Here is a 23,107-nt window from a genome sequence, read left to right as displayed (position 1 = left end):
AACATTGGCCTACACACATCTGTTTTGAGTCTCTGTTTTTGATTTTTTGGGAAGATAGGTGGGAGTAGAATCGCTGGGCCTCAGTGATATTTCGATGTCTGCCTTTGAAGGAACCGCCACCCTGGTTTCCATTGCACCCACCTTACCTTCCCACCAGCAGCACACGAGGGTTCCAGTCCCTCGACATCTTTGCCACCTCTTATTTTTCTTTTTTGTAGCCACCCCGGTACTGTGAGCTGGTATCTCTTCATGGTTTTATTTTGCATTTCCTCAGTGATGCCTGTTTGTCTTTCTGAGGTGGAGTCGTAGGAGTTCTTTATGTATTTTTGATACGAAGCCCTTATCAAATATTTCATTTGCAGATCTTTCCCCCCGTTTTGTAGGCTCTTTTTACTTTCTTGACATGTCCTTTGTTGCAGAAAATTTATTAATTGTGATAAAGCCCCATCTATCTGTTTTTTCTCTGTTGTTCATGTTTAAGGGTCGTATTTAAGGACTCGTTGCCAAATACGATGGAGATTTACCTTTGTGTTTTCTCCTGCTCTTTCTCATTTTTAACCATTATGTTCTCATCTGCATTTTCTTTTATTTAAGTTATTTTTTTAATGTTTATTTATTTTTGAGAGAGAACGAGCAAGCAGGGGAGGGGCAGAGAGAGGGGGAGACACAGAATCCGAAGCAGGCTTCAGGCACCAAGCTGTCAGCACAGAGCCTGACGTGGGGCTTGAACCCACAAACCGTGAGATCATGACCTGAGCCGAAGTCGGACACTTAACTGACTGAGCCACACAGGCGCCCCTTGTCTACACTTTAGAAGTCATTCACTTCATCCAGCCAACATCAGAAACGTGGGAAGCCGAGTATCTATCCCGGTGTCTGTCCTGGTGGGGCCCGCAAACTAGTGGGGGAAACAAAACCTCACTAGTGACATTACAGTAATCTCTACCAATCACTCCCAAATGCCATCGTGGGGACCTTTGCTGGCTGGCCAAAGTTTGTGGGGGGAAAATTAGAAAATTTTTCAAAAAGCTAAATTTATTCCATGTCAGGAACCATCTCTTATTATGCAAGTGGTTCCTTGCTATGATGCTAGAATGTTCTTATGACCTGAGGCTGACAGGAGATGGTGATAGTTTCTCTGGATGGTTCTACCTGGCAGGTTAAGGATGATCAACTCAGCGTCAGGCTTCCAAATTTAGGAGGGGAAAACAGAAAACTAAACTGTGAAATTCGAGAGGTCAGAAGCCACCACAGATCCTAGTGTTGGTTTATGTGGGCCTGCAAAGCATGTTGGGGGATCCTTGCCCAGGGTTTTCAGGGACGACTTCACAGAGAAGCCAGAATCGCTTTCTCCCTCAAATATCTGACCTATTTCTTCTTCAGTCATCGTCTTTGTGCAAAATTTTTAGAAACTGAGAGTGGATGAGAAAAAAGAGCCAATCAAAACTCAGTCTGTTTTTTAGGCTGGGTTCCTCTGGGCAGCCTCCAACCGAGTCCTCTTATAGATTTTACCAGATGGTTTTTCTTTTTCATTTACTTAAGGTATGTTTTAAAAAAGAAAGAAAGACAGAAGTTCTACCCAGAAATACTTTTCTCTCTCTCTCTCTCTCTCTCTCATGGGAAAGAACGCTCAGTTGTATTTGGGGACTGAATGAAGTTTTGCCAATGAGTTCACCCTGGTAAAACATTGAAATTCTCCCAGACATACTAATTAAGATACTTTTTGTCTTTTTTGTTGGTGTTAGCTTTGAAGATACGATAAAAATGGCATGCTGCAAAATCGAGGAGCCAAGTTTGGAGGAAATGACATGGTCTCTGCTTGGCAATTAGCCTTGAACTTGAATGGCCTCGTCTAGAGAGCAGTCTCCAAACTTTTTTGATGGCCCAAATGTCTGGGCTATGCTATACAGGTGTTCAGTTGAGTGGTTCCTCCTGGAGTTGTGCAGTGTACAACCTATGTAGCTGTAAGCAGTAGCCGGATGCACCCCAGCAAAAATAGAAACGAGCATAGACACTCAAGAAATGTATACTTGTTTATATTATTTTTGTGTATTCGCACAGGCTATATACTGATAAAGCATCAGTTCTTAGCTTTTTTTTTTAAGAAATAAAAATGAATAATACTTCTAACACAATTTCATCTGTGCCCCGGTGGATGGTTTTGAACACCCTTCAGGTCAGGCCACCCCACTTTGGAGACACTGGCCTAGGAAGAATCCCCACGGCCTTCTCTATCGTTCAGGCAGGATGAGGCATTTATAGGGCAAGGTTGCATCGTCCCAGTAGAGCCCTCATGGGTCTTACCCCTTCCTACCAGAACCCCTGTGCTCAGCTGCCGGTTTCCATTTCAGAGTACACGGTCATTAATGAGGCCTGCCCGGGAGCCGAGTGGAATATCATGTGTCGGGAGTGCTGTGAATACGATCAGATCGAATGCGTCTGCCCTGGAAAGAAGGAGGTAGTGGGCTACACCATCCCTTGCTGCAGGAACGAGGAGAATGAGTGCGACTCCTGCCTCATTCACCCAGGTGAGCATGGAATGCGAGACCTCAGGCTGCCTTCGGCTTTCCTGAGGTCGTGAATGGGAAGAGGCTTAACATCCTGGCCGACAGATACCAGGAGGCTGTGATGCCGCGACGTGAAAAGTGGCATGATTCTGCCCTGTTCTAACGTCAGGCCAGGGAAGTGGAGGAATTAGAACCCTCTTCACCGCTAACATGGGAAAGCTGTGAATCCATCCACTTTTTCGGTCATTTAATGAAAGACTCAGCAGCTCCTATGGACCATAGCAGATACTGGGAATACAATGATGTTTTTTAAAAAAAAGACATATTCCCTGCATTCCCAGAGCTTGTAGCCTGGCGGGGGCGATGGACGAGTAAACAGGCAGCTACAGGACACAGCGTGGGGAGTGCTGTGATAGAGAAGCACCAGGTGCCATGGGAGCGGGGATGGCGACGGAGGGTGGCCGTGGAGCTTACTGGAGGAGGTGATAGGTGTGCCGAAGGTGGAAGCAGCAAACTGAACGGGGTGGAGGGGGTGTGGTAGAGAGCTCAAGCCGTAGCCGAGAACATGTGCTAAGTCCCTGTGGCAAGAGAAAGCATGGGGTTTGGGAATTGCATGTTCCTCGTCTGGCCAAAGGAAGCTCTGTGTGTGTGTGTGTGTGTGTGTGTGTGTGTGTGTGTGTGTGTGAGAGAGAGAGAGAGAGAGAGAGATGAGAAACATGAAGAGTGATAAACAGACAAAGAGAAAAGATTCTAAGAGAGCTATCTGAGGGTCCAAGCCCCGATAGGCTTTGCACGTTGTGCTTTGACTTTAGGCTATATCCTGAAGAAATTTTAGCAACATTGGAGATCTTTGAGTAAAGACATGAAACACGATTTTCTCTTTGGCTGAGGTATGGAGAAGGATTAGAGGAAGGGCAGGCCAGGAGGCGGGGGGGGGGGGGGTGCGGGGAGGGGGGGGAGTAACGGAGACCTTAATGAATGCTGAAGCCTTGCAGATGGAGAGAGGTGGCGGGATTTCAGAGCAATGCAAGGGAGTGGAATTGACAACAGTTTGGGATTGGCTGGATGGGGAAGGGAAGGGAAAAGCAGAAGTCAAGGATGACGCTCTGGCTCTGAGCTGGACATTTAGGAGGGGGTCCCAGTAATATAAGAGCATCTGAAGGTGAGACGGGACCTTCCCAGGCCACCGTGTACCATTCTTTGCCTTCTTCCGAGCCACCGTATCCCCACCACTGAGGGGACAGTGATTGTCGTTTTTCACTGCAGTGCCTGTCTGCCCAGAGGCCCGTGAACACCCTGAGCCTCAGACTGAAGATGTTTCCAATGTGATTAGCAAGCCACCGAACAATTTCTAGGCGTTTTCCTGTCTGCTCCCTGGCGCGTCTGGCTTTTCCCAGGGGCGTCTTACCTTTTCCCTCGTAGGCCAGATCAAAAGGAAGACGTAGAGAGTTTCCAACACGCTTTCCTCGGGCTGAAGACCGAAAGGATGTCAAAAGTGCGTTTGGGGAATTTCTCTCGTTTCTGCTTTTCCCCCCTCTTTGACAAACACCCAGAATGATGCACGTAACTACCAGGAAGTTTCTTTTGTGGGAAGCTATAGAAGTGGAAAGAAAATGGGGCTCAAGTAAACAAGTGATATTTCTAAACTGTCTTCCTTCTTAGAAGAGAGCAATGCTGAGTTTGGAAATTCGAGTGACCTCAGTATAGCCTTTGTCCATTTGATCTAGAAAAGAAACCAACGGCCCCAATTTTCTGGTGGTTAGTGTGGTTTGGAGGGAAATACTTGAGTAATGCTTCCAGATTTTCTAAGGAAATTTTGAGAACGAAACCAGGGTCTCTCAACCCGGGATCCTTGGTAGTGGCATCAGTCTTTGGATGATTTTTCAGTATTTCCAAAAGCCTGGTGGTCACTGTTGGGGTGAGGGCGGGGCTTTGATTTCATGGTAAGTAAGAGAACTTCATAAGTGGTGCTTTGTGCTTCCTGCTACATTGTACAGACGGCAGTCAACAACCTGTCTCAGCCGTACCAACATCTTCCTGTTACGTCACACAAGAGGCACCCGGTGTCGCCCCCCTGAGGAATGCTAGGAATGATCTTTGGACCTAAGCGGTGACCAGCTGGTTGTTCCTGAAAGGGCCGGTTACATAAAGGCTTGTTTTCTTTTTCTCATTTTCAGAATAGTGAGTTGATGCCCTAGCAGTTCCTACTGGTGATCAAAGAAACGTGTGCATGGTGTGTGTCAGTGTGAAATTATGAACTTAGGTGCTTCTACTTATGTGGTTTAATCTATTTCAGTCATGATTCATTTTCATGCATACATCCCCCTATCTCAGGACACTGGGGGGGCCCCCCTCCATGTCCATCTGTGTTCTTCTGACATGACCACTCTAGTGTTTGAGATCTTACTTGATTTCAGGCCCTTCTTGTGTATTTTCTGCCCCACATCTGGAATCAGCCATCCCTCCAAGGAATTCTGGGCTTGACGCCATAATCTGGGCTCCAAACATGTTCCTTGTTCCTGGACTGTCCTTGTTGTACTAGGCTATCATTTATTTATTTAAAGTGGATGGGGCTAGGAAATATGTATTTTTAAACAAAGAGAAAAAGGAGTTTATGCCGGTAGTCAAGTGCAAATGTAATATTCCGAGGTGGTTTAATTAACTTTGCTAATTTTATATTTGCGTGTCTTTTCTGTCATGGTGAAGACAGTTTCTTAATGGTATTAACCTAATCACTTATTGGCTTTATCTTATAGCATAATATCATTGTACAAAATAGCAATAGCACTATTTTTTTTTTTTTTTGCGATAGCACCATTAATACTAACAAGGCCACTGATTATTACGGTTTTTATTGACCTTAGGCTACATCCCCCTAAATATAGTCGTTCTTTCGTCTGTGGTGTTACACCACGTACTTGATATATAGGCAGGTTTTTTGTTTCCATCTGTGTTCTGTATTTGACAACAGGAGCAAATACACATTTGTATATACATTTATATATCTCTCCCCTGGCACAAAAGACAGCCTACGATAAACACCGCTAACTACCTTGCTTTTTGTTTTCCTCTTAACACCATATGCTGGAGATCACTCACTGACCGGATGGATAAAGCCATTTTTTTTCCACTTCTTTTTACGGTTGCATGTAACTGCATTGTGTGGACTCCTATAGTTTATGAGTATTTGGGTTGTTTCCAGCCTTTTGCTATTATAAATAATACTACAGCGAAGAGCCTTAGACATACATCACTTAGCATTTTGCAGTGTTCTTTGGGGTAGGTTCCTGGAAGAGAGGTTGCTGAGTCAAAGAGAGGTGCCTATGTCATGTTGCCGGCCTTTGTATCGTCCCCCGTGCACTCGGCATTCTCAGCAGCCGGGTATGAGGGTGCTGTTTTCCCAAAGCCTTGCGACACAAATCATTGTGGATTTTTGCCAGTCTCAAAGGTGAGAGATGGGATCGCAGCACAGCCTTAGAATCTCTATTCTTTTCCTCATTATGGTAGACAACCATCTCCTCTGGTGGCAGTGGTTACAGGCATCCACACCCAGGCACATGGTGGTGGGATGTCAGTAGTGATGTCCCACGGTGTCCTGCAGCACTCGGGCCCTCCCTGGATCGAGTGTGCCGTGTATTTTCGTGTGGCTTGAGGCTAGGTAGCTCTGAACTCAGTCCTCTGGCTTTTCTGGCAATGCCGTGAGCTACTTGGTGTCTTTGCGTCATCGCCTTGCTCATCTTGATCACCTGGCCGTTTTTTGTGCCTTGCACCCAAAGGCCTTGAAGTTACTGTGCCCAGAGAGAGAGTTGGCGGGGTAGTTAGGGGCAGACTCGGAGTCCGTTTGCCTCCTCAGTGGCAGAGTGGATAAGGAACCAAAGCGGGGAAAGTGGCACATGGGTGAAGATGGCCTTTGGAAAGCACGGTGACTCCCCTGGGACCCGGTTGTGGGCCACATGACCCACTGGGATTTGATGAATCATATCAGCAGCTCTTCTTCTCTGGTGGGAGGAAGCACTAGGACAGGGAAGCCGCATCAGGGTGGTGTGCAAAGAGAGGGCTACAAGTGCACACTACGGGCGGATGAAAACCCAGTTTCAGCCCAGATCACAGAGGTGTGCTATCAGCTCAAGGAAACGCTGGTTGTCTCAAATGGTTGAGAAACCTGGGATTAGCAGTTCATCTCTCCATCCACCCACCCATCCCTCCCTCCATCCGTCCATCCCCTCCATTTATTCATTCATTCAAATAGTACTTATTGAACACTTGCTATGTTCCAGATATCACATTAAGTGCTGGGAATATATTGTTGAACAAGATGCAGTTCCTGACCTCAGTCCGTCATAGGCGAACAGACAGGCAGTTAAACATTGAGCAGGTTATGTGCAGTGGTAGGATAAGCCACGTGCAGGTATGGGAGTGCAGAGTAAGAATTATAGTTCATATTTGGGGGGTATGTACTATGTGCCGAGTCCTTTATATGTATGTGTTCGTTTAATTTTTAAAATAACCCTTAGGGGCAGGTACAGTTTTTACCCCCTGTTTTACAGATGATAACATGAGGGCACGGAGAGCTTCAGCAGTTTGCTCAGGGAAATACAGCCGGAGAACTTAGCTCTCCATTTTGATAAGTGGGATCGAATTATCTCTATCTTTCATCACTGCCCCCCTCCCCTCAAGAGACTGTGTTTTAAAAATGACCCTTAACTGGGAGCTGCTCAACCTTCTGGTGTGGCCTGCTGGTGGGGGCAGGGCGACACGTTCTGGGGTGAGCCCCTTATTAGGCGTTAAGGTTGTTTCCCTGGCATACTTGGGTTATGGAAGTATATGGTATAGAAGACTATTTAACAGAACTGGAAGATACTATCTATTATTAACTGAAAAAGTAAGTTACAAAAACAGAATGTACAGTCTATGACACAAGCTTAATTTTAAGAAAATGTGTTTTTGTATATACACAGAGAGGGTGTGTTACCAATCGTTGTTCCTGGATGATGGACTGTTAGGTGTTTTTAATTTAATTCTCTTTGCCTGTCTGAATTTTCTAAATATTCCACAATATGGACATAATACTTTTAGAAAGAGAAATAAATATGCTACGTTGATAGACAGATTCTAGCTTTTACTAGAAGTAGTTTCATGTTACTTCAAAATGTCAGCCACTAACTTGGAAGATGGTTCAGACCACCCCCCCGCTTGGACTCCTCGCTGGGGATTCTGGTGACTCTGGCATTTTCCTAGGAATGAGTATCTTTTCCCAAGGGCTCAGGCACCTTTCTAGGCCCAGAGGCCTTCATCTGAGATGGGCCCTGAGAAGTTACGGTGTCTCTCTCCTGCTGTCCATTAGAGCCCGTAAGTGCTTTTTTTTTTTTTAATTTTTTAAACATTTATTCATTTTTGAGAGAGAGAGAGGGAGACAGAGTGCAAGCGGGGGAGGGGCAGAGAGAGAGAGGGAGGCACAGAATCTGAAGCGGACTCCAGGCTCTGAGCTGTCGGCGCAGAGCCCGACGCGGGGCTCGAACTCACGAACTGTGAGATCGTGACCTGAGCCGAAGCCGGACAATCAACCGACTGAGCCACCCAGGAGCCCCAGAACCCATAAGTGCCTAATCTAACATCCTTCTGCTGGGGAATTTTCCAGGCTGTACCATCTTTGAAAACTGCAAGGCCTGCCGGAACGGCTCGTGGGGGGGCACGCTGGACGACTTCTACGTGAAGGGCATCTACTGCGCAGAGTGCCGGGCGGGCTGGTACGGAGGAGACTGCATGCGTGAGTAGACCCCGACGCGGCCCCCTCCCTGTGCATGCTGTGTTCACGTGGCAGCTTGCAACACACTAAGGTTTGTCTGTTGGAATCTGAGTTCTGGAAAGCTGTGGCCAGAGGGCTTTCTAGGTAAGACTATTAAAAAAAACAAAAAAACAAAGGCGTGTTTCCATCTGCTGGGTGTGGATGGTGGACATCTGTTTAGAATTGGCGACCAGGGGTTTATATCTGCTCTTAAATCTTCTCCTTTCTCCTAAATGAAGCCAAGACATTCTGCACCCAGCACGCCTCGTGTCTGTTAACACAGAAGCAGTTGTGTGTTAGCAGTGGTCAGCAACCGGTGAATGAGGCTTCAACCATGCCGAGTTCTGTAGTGCATTTTAAATATCAAGTTCTATTGGTGAATTTCTTGAATCCTGAGTTAAATTCCTGGCACCCACATCAAATTGTCGGCATGCCGCTTCTCCCAGGGAAGGGATTCTTTCTGGGTTTGACTTCGTCTCTAAGAATTACTTAATCTTTATTAGGGTTCCCCTCTGAGTTTCAATAAGCCCTTGAAAACGGAGTGGAAATCTAACCTCTCAGTTTAAAACTCCCCTCCGCAGTGCCCTGACAGTGACTGTCCCTCTGAGAGTCTGGAGCCACCGACTGTTATCTTGTTAAGCCTCTGTTACGTGCTCCCTATTTGTGTTTTGTTTTTAGATGTTTATTTTTGAGAGAGAGGGAGCCAGAGCGTGAGTGGGGGAGGGGCAGAGAGAGAGGGAGACACAGAGTCCGAAGCAGGCTCCAGGCTCCGAGCGGTCAGCACAGAGCCCGACGCGGGGCTCGAACTCACAAACTGCAAGATCATGACCTGAACTGAAGTCGGACGCCCAACCGACTGAGCCACCCGGGCGCCCCGACATGCTCCCTATTTGAGTCAGAAACAGGATGAGTTGACAGTCCGAGCGAATTTGCTCTTATGAATGATAGTCCCAGTTTGCAGAGATGAGTATAGAGTACTGTTGCTTTTTTTGCCTGACCCCACCTGCAGCAAAATGCCATGAGCTTCGAGAGTCTCAGGCAAAGGATTCTCTGTGTGGTCTGCAGCTGAGGGACTCCGCTCTATCTGGAGGAAAATTGGTGTATTAGGATTTTCGGATGAACCTGGATGTTAAATTATCCAGAATACGGATAAATTTATTTTATGTATTCATTTTTAAATGTTTTTTTATTTTAAGAGAGAGAGAGAGAGAGAGAGAGAGAGAGAGAGAGAGAGAGCACGAGCAGGGGAGGGGCAGAGAGAGAGGGAGACAGAGAATCTGAAGCAGGCTCTTCACTATCACTGCAAAGCCCAACGTGGGTGGGGCTCGAACTCACGAACCCTGAGATCAGGACCTTAACCAAAGTCAGAGGCTCAACCAACTGAGCCACTGGGGCACCCCCAGAATACAGATACTTTTAAAAGTGCTGGGTTTTGGTTGCAGATTTAAAAACTTCAATGTCATTTTAGGTGGGTTCTAGGTGGATTAGCTGTGGGATTTAACCCTGGTCTGCCTTTGGCCGCTGTTCTCTGAGGATGGTGTAGCATAAAGGTCAAGACTACAAGCTCTGGAATGACGCAGACCTGTAATTTTGCCAGTCACTAGCACCGTGGCCTTTGCCAAGTCGCTTAACCTTGCTAAGCTCAGTTTCCTTTTCTTTACGGTGGGAGTAATGCTACCTCCTAGGGTTAGTTCAAGAATTCACAATGCATATGAAGCACTTAATGCTTTATCTGGTACATAGTAAAAGCTCAACAAATACATAAATACATCATTATTGTTCTATATGCTCCTTAATTGCCAAGCTGGTAGGTGGCCCAGAAATAAAAACTACTTTCAATAAAAGGGTTTTTAAAAAAAAATTTTAATGTTTATTTATTTCTGAGACAGAGAGAGACAGAGCATGAGTGGGGGAGGGGCAGAGACTGAGGGAGACACAGAATCCGAATCAGGTTCCAGGCTCTGAGCTGTCAGGACAGACCCCAATGCGGGGCTCGAACTCACAAACCGTGAGATCATGACCTAAGCCGAAGTTGGACACTCAACGGACTGAGCCACCCAGGCGCCCTCAATAAAAGTTTAAGAAAGAAGAGATATGGGGCGCCTGGGTGGCTTGGTCGGTTAAGGGTCCGACTTCGGCTCAGGTCATGATCTCATGGTCCGTGAGTTCGAGCCCTGCGTCGGGCTTGGTGCTGACAGCTCAGAGCCTGGAGCCTATTTCGGATTCTGTGACTCCCTCTCTCTCTGCCCCTCCCCTGCTCATGCTCTGTCTCTCTCTGTCTCAAAAATAAATAAACGTTTAAAAAAAAAAAAGAAAAAAAAAAGAAAGAAGAGATATAATGTACATGGTTAGATTTCACATTGACCTTTGGAGTAATGAGACAACTTTGGGGTTTTCTCCCCTTTGGATATGGGAAGTTGCTCTTTTTCTTTGTGAGTGAACAGAGAAGTGGTATGAGATGGGGTGGAGCCATCTGCCGGAGTCGGCTCACATATGACCTTAGAGTCAGGGAAAGTAGGTAAAGAGTTTAGATGTTTTTATATTTTATTTTATTTTATTTTATTTTATTATTTTATTTTATTTTTATTTTATTTTTAATTTTATTTCATTTTATTTATTTTATTTAAAAACTTTTTTAATGTGTATTTATTTGAGAGAGAGGCAGAGACAGGATGCAAGTGGGTCAGGGGCAGAGAGAGAGGAGACACAGAATCTGAAGCAGGCTCCAGGCTCCGAGCCGTCAGCGCAGAGCTTGATGCAGGGCTCAAGCTCACTGAGAGAGCTGTGAGATCATGACCTGAGCTGAAGTGGGTCACTCAACTGACTGAGCCACCCAGGCATCCCTTTAACTTGATTTTATTTTAGACAGTACACCCAAGTGGGGGAAAGGAGCAGAGGGAGAGAGAGAGAACCTTAAGCAGGCTCCACACTCAGTGTGGAGCTTGACCTGGTCCTTAATCCCACCATCCTGGAATCAAGAGTTGGATGCTCAACTGACTGAGTCGCCCAGGTGCCCCAAGAGTTTAGATGTTATTCTAAGAGCAATGGGAAGCCAAGAAAAATCTGTGAACCAGGTATGGCTAAGTGCTCTGAGAACATAGATAAAAGGACAATTAATCCCAGGGAGTCGGGGACAGGGGAGGTAATGGTTGAGCTATGCCTTTGTTCACCTGTGGGTAAAACAGGAAGGTGCCTAGGTCTGTGTGATTCTAGACCCCTTGTTTTTTTTTTTTATTTTAATTTTTTTAATGTTTATTTATTTTTGAGAGAGAGAAAGAGACAGAGCGTGAGTAGGAAAGGGGCAGAGGGAGGGAGACACAGGATCTGAAGCAGGCTCCAGGCTCTGAGCTGTCAGCACAGAGCCCGTTGTGGGGCTTGAACCCTTGAACTAAGAGATCATGACCTGACCCAAAGTCGGATGCTTAACTGACTGAGCCACCCAGGCGCCCCTAGACCCCTTGTTCTTTTTTTTTTTTTAAGTTTATTTATTTTAGAGAGAGAAAGTTTATTTATTTTAGAGATTGAGCACGAGTGGGGGAGGGGCAGAGACAGAGAGAGACAGAGAGAGACAGAGAGAGAGATAATCCCAAGCAGGCTCTGCACTGTCAGCATACAGCCTGATGCCGGGCTCGATCTCTCAAACCGTGAGATCATGACCTGAGCTGAAATCAAGAGTTGGACGCTTAACCCACTGAGCCCCCCAAGTGCCCCTAGACCCCTCATCCTTAAGCACAGTGCCATCCTACCTCTGCTGGCAAGGCCCCATCGGACAGCTCTGTTTTCCGCTGAGAAGTGGGAAGTGAAATCCTGCTGACAGCAGAGTGCACGTGCGTCTGCGACTGGGCAGGACCGAAGGTTTGGGACAGCCGCAGGAGGACTAAGGAAAGGCACCAGCTCGTGGCAAAGTAAAGCTTGTCCAAGCAGACTAAGGACCCCGCTGTAGCTGGATCCCCTGTGTAGGTGGTACAGTCCACACGGTTGGGCAGTGCTCGGGCAGCAGGGCAGCAGAGGGGAATAAAACCAGTCATCTGGCAGGTCCACGCGTTGGCTAAGACATGATGGTCCAGATTGGGGACCACATGAAACCGGAAAGAGGCTGGAGAAAGGGCAGTGACCAGAGGTGTCAGTGAGGTGGAAAAGCAGGTGCAGTGTCAATAGAGTAGCGGAACGTGTAGGAGGGAGGGGTACTGTGATCATAGAGCAGAATTTCCAAGTGGAAGCTTCCAGGAGTAGTGGTGATAAGGTGTTCATCTGTATTAGTCATTTGTGTGTGTGTGTGTGTGTGTGTGTGTGTAACAAACCATCTCAAAGGGACAAATGTTTATTTTCCTTTGTCATGCGTCTGTGGGTTGGCTGAGGTTCAACTGATTTCAGCGGGGTTGGCCTGGGTTGCGCTCCGGCTTCAGGGCTCAGCCCCAAAAGAGCAGCAGCTACTTGGGACGTCCTCTGCTCAGGGTGGGTTGCAAAAACACTAGAGGCCGCGCCAAACACACAGGCACATTTAAGGCCTCTGCTCCCGTCACATCCACTAACTTCCCCAAAAAAGTCACACGGCCAAGCCCCCGATCAGTCAAGTAGGGAAGTGTACACCATCCCAAGGAGGAGGGGTACAATTATTTCCTAAATGGTTCTCCAGTCCCTGCATATAAATAAGTGAGTTGTTTAGGGACAGGACAGGGAAAGAGAAGAATATTTGGATACAGGAGAGTGCTAAAGCAAGTAGTAACAAGACAGAAGGAGAGCAGTTGCCCAAAGAAATCCTGTGCGTGAGCCTTTCCAAATAACATCTATTGGTTGAGTCTTGGCTTTAGCCTCAGTATAAAAGTTGGCTGTATATGGAATCTGACTGGTTGGATAGTGAGAGTGCCCATGTGTAGGATCAAGGGTTTCTTGAGGATAGCAGATAACAGGGCAACTGGTCATGAACCCTAGGAAAGAGAGCGGAGAGCATCATTTGTTAATCTACCCATCCATTCAAAAAAGATTTCTTTTTAATGTTTATTTATTTTTGAGAGAGAGAGAGAGAGAGACAGAGCGTGAGCAGAGCAGAGCAGAGAAGGGACAGAGAGAGAGGGAGACACGGAATCAGAAGCAGGCTCCAGTCTCTGAGCTGTCAGCCCAGAGCCCAACGCAGGGCTTGAACTCACAAAACCCGAGATCATAAGCTGAGTCCAAGTTGGACACTCAACCGACTGAGCCACCCAGGCACCCCCCAAAATATTTCTTTAAAAAATTTTTTTTAATTACATTTATTTATTTTTGAAAGAGCGAAGCGTGTGAGCAGGGGAGGGGCAGAGAGAGAAGGAGACACAGAATCTGAAGCAGGCCCCAGGCTCTGAGCAAGCGTTCAGCACAGAGCCTGACGCAGGGCTCAAACCCAGGAACCATGAGATCATGACCTGAGCCAAAGTCAGACACTCAACCGACTGAGCCACCCAGGCGCCCCCTAAAAATATTTCTTAAATAGATGCTCCTAGGTCCTGGACATACAACGGCAAGACAGATATGGTCCCTGTAATTTTGGATCTTGCAATATAGAGAGGAGAGACCAAAAAAAAAAAAAAATTGGAATGTGGTCAGCGCTATGAAACAAACAGAATAATGGCCAGATTCCTATCTCATTCTGTGTTGGTTCGGTTATGCTTGTTCAATTTCATTATGCTTGTTCTGAAAGCCTCTTTTCGCACATTGTATGTTGTTTGATCACAGTCATAAGCATTTATGAAGCATTTCTTAGGGGTCGGTCACCAGGGAGAACAATGAGCCCTCAATGAGTTTACAATCCAACTTATGGAAACAGGGCTTGACTGTGAGAAGACTAGGTTCTTATCACCTGCACCTCATACTGGCATAAAATAAATGTGAAGGGAATTCAAAGGAGGAAGTAATTCATTTCGCTGTTTGCTGAGCGCTTGCCTACTGCTGGGCACTATGCTGCCTGCCTGTATAAAGAAGGAGCTGAACGCTTGGTGCCCTGTTCCTGGCTGGAGCAATGCAAGCATTTACCCAGTAGATGGCACCCAAGTGATCCTTTCAGGTTGTTTAATTCAGAAGGAGGGCTTCCTGCTGAGTAAGAACTGTGGAGCCCTGGCATTTTTTTCCTGAGTGCCATATAGAACCTTGGAAAGAGAAGAGACAGGCAAATGCCACAAAGGATCAGAATATTTCATATTTGAATTATAGAGCATTCAGTATTGAGCAGATGCTATAGCACCTTTATTTGCTCACTGTCCTTGACAGTATTCTTAATAATTAGTATGACAGTCTTAAAACTCGTTAGGTGATTGATTCATTCATAACAATTGACAGATTATATTAACCAAGTTCATAGGAGAAGGGCCTGAGGTCAGTGAGCCCAGGAGAGGACTTTCTTCACATCCTCTTGCCTGCGGAAGATTGGTTTAGTAAGCTCAGAGTATTCCAGGCTTCAGAAAGGAGCTGATTCTTTCTTCCTTCCTCCAACTTTTTATTTTGAAAAATTTTATATTCACGGAGAGCTGAAAGAATAGTACGTTCATATGCCCTTCACCTGGATCCACCAATGATCATTTTCTCACATCTGACTTTCTCTTTTACAGCACTATGAACGCATGAATTTAAATTTTTTCCATATTTTGCAATGTTATCCTCATTTTTCTTTCTGATGCTCAAATTGTCCCAGAATTGACCAGTGAAGACCTTTCAAGCCAACTCTATAGCATTATTCTCTAGGCACTTCCTTGCTTTCCTTCTGCCCGCCCCTCAACCAGATGTTTCAAGTTCACCTTGATTGTTTATGTCCAAGTCCTGGCGCCAGCCATTTCTCCATGAATCCTGGTTCCTTTTGTAGGGAGTGGTTATTATGAACTGTGAGCTGGACGGTGGCTAAAAAGGCACTGATATCTCAAGTCAACATTAAGGCTTCCCAAGTCTTCATAAACTGGAAAGTTGACTTCTTATGAAGCCTCCCAAGGCTTCATAAACTGGAAAGTTGACTTCTTAAGTGGAACCACTTCATTGTACTTCAGAGTGGAATTTGTTTGCTTGTTTAATTTACTTACTTTTAGTTTGTTTTAATTTTTTTAATGTTTATTTTTGAGAGAGAGAGTCAGAGTGTGAGTGGGGAGGGACAGAGAGGGAGAATCAGAAGCACGGAACCCTACACGGGGCTCGCACTCATGAACTACGAGATCATGACCTGAGCCAAAGTCAGATGCTTAACTGACTGAGCCACCCAGGTGCCCCAGAGTGGAGCTTATTTAACGTGGCCCTCAGGCTGAGTTCTTTAGCCACCGAATGAGATGAGCAATGAGAGGACAGAAGAGCCACCCAGGATGCCATACCTTCAGCTCACATTGCAGTGGCCCAGACTTTCAGGCTATGGAGAATCTAGGGGATGGAAGGTTAGGAAGTCAACCCAGATGAGAGAGGATTTATGAGGAGAGATTATGGACCCTTAATACATTTTATCTTCTTAGCCATATTTTGGATAGAACAGAGGAACTGGCCACGAGCCATGCCTAAAAACATGGGCTAGAATATGAGACAGGAGGACGATTTGTGTAGCCTTGTTCTTGAGCCATAATGTGGAATGATCAAGAGCAAATTTTGAGAGAGAGAGCGTGAGCAAGAAGGCTCACAAATCTATGTGCTACTGATATATGGAGCTGTCTTCCTAGGGAACCATAGAATCACCAAGGAGGAGTCCCTGAAAACTGCCTCATCTTGTTCTGGACTTATGTGTCCTGAAACTTCCAGGGAAGGAAAGATGCCCATGTGGATCCAAACTGGGAACTGTATTCTGTGGTGGTTACCAACTGGGCTTGGAACTAGTAGGACCTGGATTTGAATCTCTCCTCCCTCTGTGACTTGGGGCAAAGTGACTCAATCTTTGTAAATCTGTTTCCTCATTTACAAAATGGGATCATAATAGTGGGCCCTTTGTGGATTTTTGTGAGGGAGGGTTAAATGAAGCACTATCTGTAAATCCCTTAATATGGAGCCTGAGTCATAGTAAATGCTCAATAAATGGTGGTTGCCATTCTTATCATTACTAAGCAAGAGACAGCAAGAGAGCTCTTGTTTTTCTTTTTTTTTTCTTTTGTTTGGGAAAGAAATGAATGTAGGGCCAGAGAGCAAAAATAGTAAAGTAGAATTCCCTAAGGAACAAGAAAATATATACCAGGCATGAGGAGGTAATCTTCCCAGAACAAGTATTATATGGTAAGTAGTATTTTACATCTCATATAAAATTATATGAAAGTTATATATATATTATATATATATACTATATATATATTTATATATATACTATATATATTTACATATATTTTATATTGCTAAAGTTGTGACTGCAGGGAATTCATGTCTGAACCTTTGAAGAGGATTTTATTTTATTTTATTTAAAAAAAATTTTTTTTAACGTTTATTTATTTTTGAGACAGAGAGAGACAGAGCATGAACGGGGGAGGGTCAGAGAGAGGGAGACACAGAATCTGAAATAGGCTCCAGGCTCTGAGCTGTCAGCACAGAGCCCGACGCGGGGCTCGAACTCACGGACCGCGAGATCATGACCTGAGCCGAAGTCGGCCACTTAACCGACTGAGCCACCCAGGCGCCCCTGAAGAGGATTTTATATTGTCAAAGAACTCATCAATCATTGCTCAGTTTCTGGTGAGGGTGTAGGAGGACATGAAAAAGGCCTTCCTTCCTGCTCAAATAGCAAGAAATCACTTGATAAACCAAAGAAAATCCACAGTTTTCTTTAAAGCTGTCAAGTATCCGTGAACACAAAATCTAAAAGAATCTAAATTCCAGAGGAATAAGTTCTTCCTGGGTAGGCGGGTCATCCAGGATACCTTAGACCAGGGCTAGCTATGAAGCTGAGGGCAGGGCAGGTGGAAGAGGTGGGTGGGTGGGGGGGCTAGCCAGACTTGTGATGAACCTGTGGGCCAGCCTGCTGAACTTGTATCTAAAGGAGACCCCAAAGTAAAGGCAATTCAAGTATTTTCTTAAATGAAATTGCGCCGAGCAAGCAGAGTCTCGGGCAAGACTGCAAAGCAGAAGATCTCGGGATGCTGGAGTTTTGCAACTTCAAAAACTTGGTGATTTCAAAGTCTCAAAAGCTCACAGTTTCCCAGTCTTACAATTATGGAGGTGGAGGAAGCTGAGGGGGGGAGGTTCAGGGGGAGTGTTGAAAATCAAAGACAGACTTTTTTTTAGGTTTCTGGTGCTTCAATTTCAAGATCCCTCTAGAAGAATCATATATCCCGTCCTGCTTCATACTAGTTTAATTTCTGATTGGTTCCAAATGATCAGCCCCTCATCTTCCCTGCCTAATAGAGGAAAGGATATTACCAGTCAAAAGAAAAATATGTATTTTCTATTGTGAAGAAGCAAGAGAATATAGCCTTCAGTGTAGAGAAAAAATCAGTCAAAAGAAACAGACCATGCATGATCAAATACTGGAATTTTCGGTTAAGGAATAAAAAAAAAAACGCTTTTTAATAGGGGCACCCAGCGGGCTTAGTTGGTAGTAAAGCATGCAACTCTTGATCTCAGGGTCATGAGTTTAAGCCCCATGTTGGGCGTAGAGCTTACATAAAAATAAATAAATAAATGAAATAAAATAACTTTAAATATACTAAAGGTTCCACAGGAAAGAAGAGATGAGAAATTTCAGGATATATTTGGAAAGTGTTAAAAAGAAATTTCATAACCGAAAACCAGTCTACACACACACACACACACACACACACACACACACACACACACACTACTGTATTCATTGGAGGGGATTAACAGTTGATTGGTCACAATGAAGAAAGGACTGGGGAACTTAAACACATATTTAATAGAAATCAGCCAAACTAAAGCACAGAGAAATCCTTTTTTTTTTTTTTTATTCAGCAGTTGAAGTTCTCTGTGCTACCCAAGCCCAGATCCTCTCTTTTGAGTTGGATTGGCAGAGTTCAATCTCTACTATTTTTGCAAAGATCCTGATGACTTTGGGGAGGACAGACTTTCTACAGCAAAGTGGCAGACACTGTTCTTGCTGGCCAGTTGTTTCAACTAAGTGGACAGACCGCTTAGTACAGAGATGAGGGGCTTTCAGAATGGTTTGATTGGGCGGGGAGATGTTTGAGTTTATCTGGTATAGGCATTCATTCAGTTAACAATTATTTGGACACCTACTCCATGCATATAAAGGTGTGAACAAGACAGACAAGGCCCCTGCTCTCACAGAACTGTGTCATGGGGCGGGGGGAGGCAAACAATTCAGTAAACCATCACTCTAATGTATCAAATTAGTTGAGATTATAGGCCAAATCATAAGGTGAGCCATGGAGTTATTCCTAGACATCTGACGGTTCCTGATTAAGATCTGAGCCCCTGATAAAAGCCATCTTTTAGCACTTATTATGAACCAGGCATTGTTCTAAGTGCCTTCATGTCTTAAGCCATCATTCCGCATCAAAGCTGTTTTATAGGTGAGGACACTGAGGCACAGGGAGGTGAAGTAACTTCCCTATTGTCATGTAGCTTGTAAGTAGCAGAGGGAAGATGCCAATTCAGAAGCCAGGCCCCAGAGCCCAGTCTCTCACCCCCTATCCTAAATCGTTTCTTGTTGTGGGAGGCACTTGAGGTCCTCACTCCGAGTTCCTGTGCAGGGGCCTAGCAGGTCATGGTAGGATGATACAAGTCACGTGAAAGGTGTGAGCTCCCCCACGGCTCCTGGCCTGGAACGTGGGTCGTCCCCATGTCATCATCCAGGCATTTCTTCTGCCATCAGTGTCTGGGTTCCTGGGTCTAAATGGGTTTAGGGATGTAGCCAATGCTGTCAGGAGGCCCTTAGGAGCCTTGGAGCAGGCTGGGGCATCCCCAGCGAGTCTTGCGCCAAAATAGCGTCTCAGATCCAGACAGGACTCGAGAAATAACACAATTAGTTGCCATTTATTGAGCATTTTACCTATCGGGTACTATGCTAAATGCTTTACAAAATGATCTATCTTGTTTAATCCTTACAACAAATAAGAAAACAACAACATGGTGGAAGGAACATTCTCATTTCCAAAGGAGGAAGTCTTGGCCTTGAGAATCTGGAGAACTTGTCTGGGGTCACACAGCTAGTAAAAGGCTGAGCGGAAGCGGACCCAGCCTGACTTCACGACTGCCCCTTAATCATTTTGAGTCTTGCCCTGGAGTCCTCTCAGAAGGAGGGAAGAACATGCAAATGTCTCTGTCTGAATGCTTGCTTTCTTTACTCCTTTCTGCACCCCCCCCCCACCACTCCCAAGAGGAAAGATTTAAGAAATAAAACAAACACAACAAAACCCCAACCATGTCTCAGAAGCTTGTTGTGTCTGTCTCTTGCTCCTCCTTCCCCACCCTCCATGCTGGAGATAGCAAGACTTTTGTCTGAGTGCTGCGGTGTTCATTTTTGTTGGGAACCTTCCAGCTCTCTTGCCGGTTTAGAAATTAATGGAGATTTCCCTTCGGCTCTGCAGCAGTAGGGTCTCTCCAGCTAACTCTCCTATTTTGGCTCATAGCAACAGAGAAGGGTCGGGGGGTGGCGGGGTTGGAGAGGAGTCCAGGATTTGAGAGCCCAGGGGACAGTGTGGCTTCGCTGGCAAACACCCCTACACGCATACACACACGCCCCACTTCCCCCTGCAACAAGACATCGTCGGGGAATCTGAGCACGTTTCCGGGCCCACTGCCTGCTCTGGTCTTTCAGACTCAGGACCACCTGCTTGGTTGGCCAGCAGTGCCTCCTTGGCGGGAACACTCAGCTGTGTTCACTGTTCTGCTCTAGACAGAGAGGTGCACTGAGTCCGCCTTGCACCCAGGCCCGCCAGTTCCCGGGGAGGAGGCAAGAGTGGAAAGGGAGCTGAAGGAGCCCCTTGGGGTGGGCAGGGGGTAGGGCTCCTTCCTCCTCTCCCCTGTGCCCAGCACCCCTCCCCTGAGCACATTTCTGAGAAGTGGCCTCTTTGTGTCTGTTTGGTTGGAACTTGTCCGCCGTCTTGGGGTCAACTCCTCCCTTCCCCCCAGAGGGAGAAGGAAAACATCAGGAAGAACCGAGGCATGGCATGTGCTTTGGAGTCCTGGCTACTTCTGAAGGACAGCCCCGGGCCTGCAGGACCAAGTGGTCTTGCATTTCACATGGCCAGGGGCCAGCACCCGGGTGGGAATGGAGCCCCCAGCCTCTCCAGAGGCTGCATGAGATCCTGGGTCTGGCTAAAGCCTGAATGGTCCTGCCAAGGAGACCTGACTGGGATGGGCACCGGCACCCCCGGCCATGAGGAGAGGCCCGGTTTCCCTGCTGCCTGAGTCCAGCTTCCATATGCAGGGAAGCAGGCAGGCAGCATTTGCTGCTGGTTCTCACTCAGGGTCCCTGCAGGAGGTTTGCTGTGGGAGCTGGGATTTAACACCTTGCAGGCTGGGAAGCTGCCAGTCCCCAAAGGGTGGAGGCTGTGCAGGCAGGTTTCTTTTTTTGTCTCTCACACCCAACGTATCACTTCCGTAGCCGGGCAGCAGATGGGCGGATGGGGGCGATGGCGTGTGAGGTGTGCAGGAAGGAGGAACGTGCACTTCAGAAAACACGGCTGAGGGTGGGGGTGAGGGGAGATTCAATGTCTCTTTTTCAGGGCAGTGGAAAAATCCTACTGCTTCGAAATGTGAGTGGGACAGAGCTACCCTAGAAAGCCCCCAAGACAGTTGAACATACCAGCCAAGACCCAGCACTGGTACTAGACGGATCCAAGTTCAAATCCCGGTTCTGCCACCAACCAGCAGCAGCTAACATTTACTGATGTCTCTGCTTAGGGCTTTCCGCCCATAACCTGATTCAAGTCTCACAAAATCACATGACGTAGGTGCCAGTTTTATTCCCATTTGGTTCCGGTTTCCTGAGGTTCTGAGAGAGGAGGTAACTTGCCCCAAGCCACACAGCCAATGAAGATAAAGCTGAGTCTCAAACCGAGGGCAGTGGGGGCTCTGAAGTCTCCATTCTTAACCAGTACTGTAGAGTTAAAACACTCGATTGCAGACTTTGACCTCCTGGCCTTCTGGCCTTGAGGAAGTCACCTAACTTCTATCCTCAGTGTTCGGCATCTGGGAAATGGAGAGATGAATGGTGTTCTCCTAGGTTTCTCAAGAGCATTAAATGAGAGGGTGTTTGTAAATGTTTCAGCCAGTGCCTGGCCTGTGATAGTATCATCATTCATTCATTCATTCATTCGTTCAACCTATTACATACCTGGCTCCATTCCAGGTGTACGAGCTAGAAAAGGTCCCAGCTCTACTAAAGTGAGTGAGCAGATAAGCTAGATAATTCCAAATAGTGATGTGTGTTATGAAGAAAACAAAAGTAGAATAAAGGCAGTTCCTGTAGAGACATGGGGTCTCTTTGAAGCAATGGCATTTGAACTGAATTCGCAAAGAACAGAGATGTGGAAGAAGACAAACCTGCCAGGCTAAGAGCAGCAAGGGCAAGGCCCAGAGTTGGGGACAGAAATGAGGCTGGTGTCCCTGGGGCAGTGTGAGGAGACAGATGAGCGGGAGTGGGGACCGGGCAGAGGGTGGGCTTGGGCACTCAGTGAGGCCGGGCCATGAACATCTGTGGGAAGGTATTTGCATAGCGGGAAGCCTTTGGAGGGTCAAGAAAGCCTTTGGAGGAATCAAGAAAGCAATGTGATCTAATTTATCTCTTTAAGAGGTGGCTTTGGCTGCTGTGCGGAGACTCAAATATTGGTGAAACGGATTGCAGAGAGGGATGGCGGAGGCTGGGCGGGACGAGGACCCCCAGTGGAAAGAGGTGGACCATGCTTCTCCCTGGCAGACCAGGACAGCAGCAAAAGTGAAAGTCCGAGCAAAGACATGACTTGTGCAACCAGCCTGGCAGTAGGTGTCACAAAAGCCGAAGGCTCACACCTCACAGCTCATCGGAAGCAGAATCTGAGCTCTTTCCCTGACATTGTAGAAACGTCACCACCACCATCTTGCCATGGAGCAGTGTCCACTGACGTTAATATTTTTCTTCTAAGCGATGAGAATTTATACTTTGGGGGGAGGAGCTATTGAGTGTAACTGCATACCTAGAGTTTATGAGGTCAAACTGGATTTCTGTATAGAGCAGGGTTAGATAAACTTTTTCTGTGAAGGAGCAGCTAGTAAATATTTTCATTTTTGTGGGCCCCGCTGTCTGTTTCTTGTCAGAACTGCTCAACTCTGACATTATAATTTGAAAGCAACCATAGACCATGAATAAAAAATGGGTGTGGCTCTGTTCCAATAAAACTTTATGGGCAAAAACAGGCAGTGAGCCACATTTGGCCCATGGATTGTAGTTTGACAACTCTGGTAGAAAATAGTGTTTACTTACATGACCCAGATAATTTTATTCCTATAAACCAATTCAAGACATTTTCCCCAAACTCTTTTGTGAAACTAGGGTGCATCTTGCACACCTGTGCTTATCTTAACACTAGAGAATATGACGTATTTTAATGAAGACTTAGTCCAGTGGTTTTCAAATCTTAGTGATTCCTGGGAGGTAACTCAAGGAACCAGGGCGATAGTGAGGGTGGAGGGCTTTTGACCCCCAGTTTCAAGCAGGAGAACCTCTTGGATCCATGTTTTCTAATTGGTGGTTTTCATGAAAGTTTGTCTGGAAAAAAGGGGTTGGGGGCTAGGAAAAAAATAGAAAACCAGTAATGCAGCCCAGCTGGTGGAGAGCATGTCCCCCTTCTGGTGTCATGTGTTAAAGAGGCATTTATTACATAATTGCACGTAGAACAAAAATTGACACATAAATGTTCTAAGTGGATAGAAAGAG

General features: G+C 46.2%; 1 protein-coding gene across 1 annotated transcript in view; it reads left to right on the top strand.

Moving 5' to 3' along the window:
- The window catches only part of PAMR1 (peptidase domain containing associated with muscle regeneration 1), a 75,876-nt gene that overhangs the window by 17,729 nt on the left and 35,040 nt on the right, over positions 1-23,107 (top strand). The window contains exons 2-3 of the mRNA XM_030332874.1: positions 2,352-2,528; positions 8,146-8,274. Coding sequence (XP_030188734.1) covers positions 2,352-2,528; positions 8,146-8,274 — 306 coding nt within the window. The remainder of the gene's footprint in view (positions 1-2,351; positions 2,529-8,145; positions 8,275-23,107) is intronic.

This window comes from Lynx canadensis, chromosome D1 (genome assembly GCF_007474595.2).
Source record: "Lynx canadensis isolate LIC74 chromosome D1, mLynCan4.pri.v2, whole genome shotgun sequence".
NCBI lineage: Eukaryota > Metazoa > Chordata > Mammalia > Carnivora > Felidae > Lynx > Lynx canadensis.
Note: the sequence above shows the minus strand (reverse complement) of the source record. Positions and strands in the feature narration are given on the sequence as shown.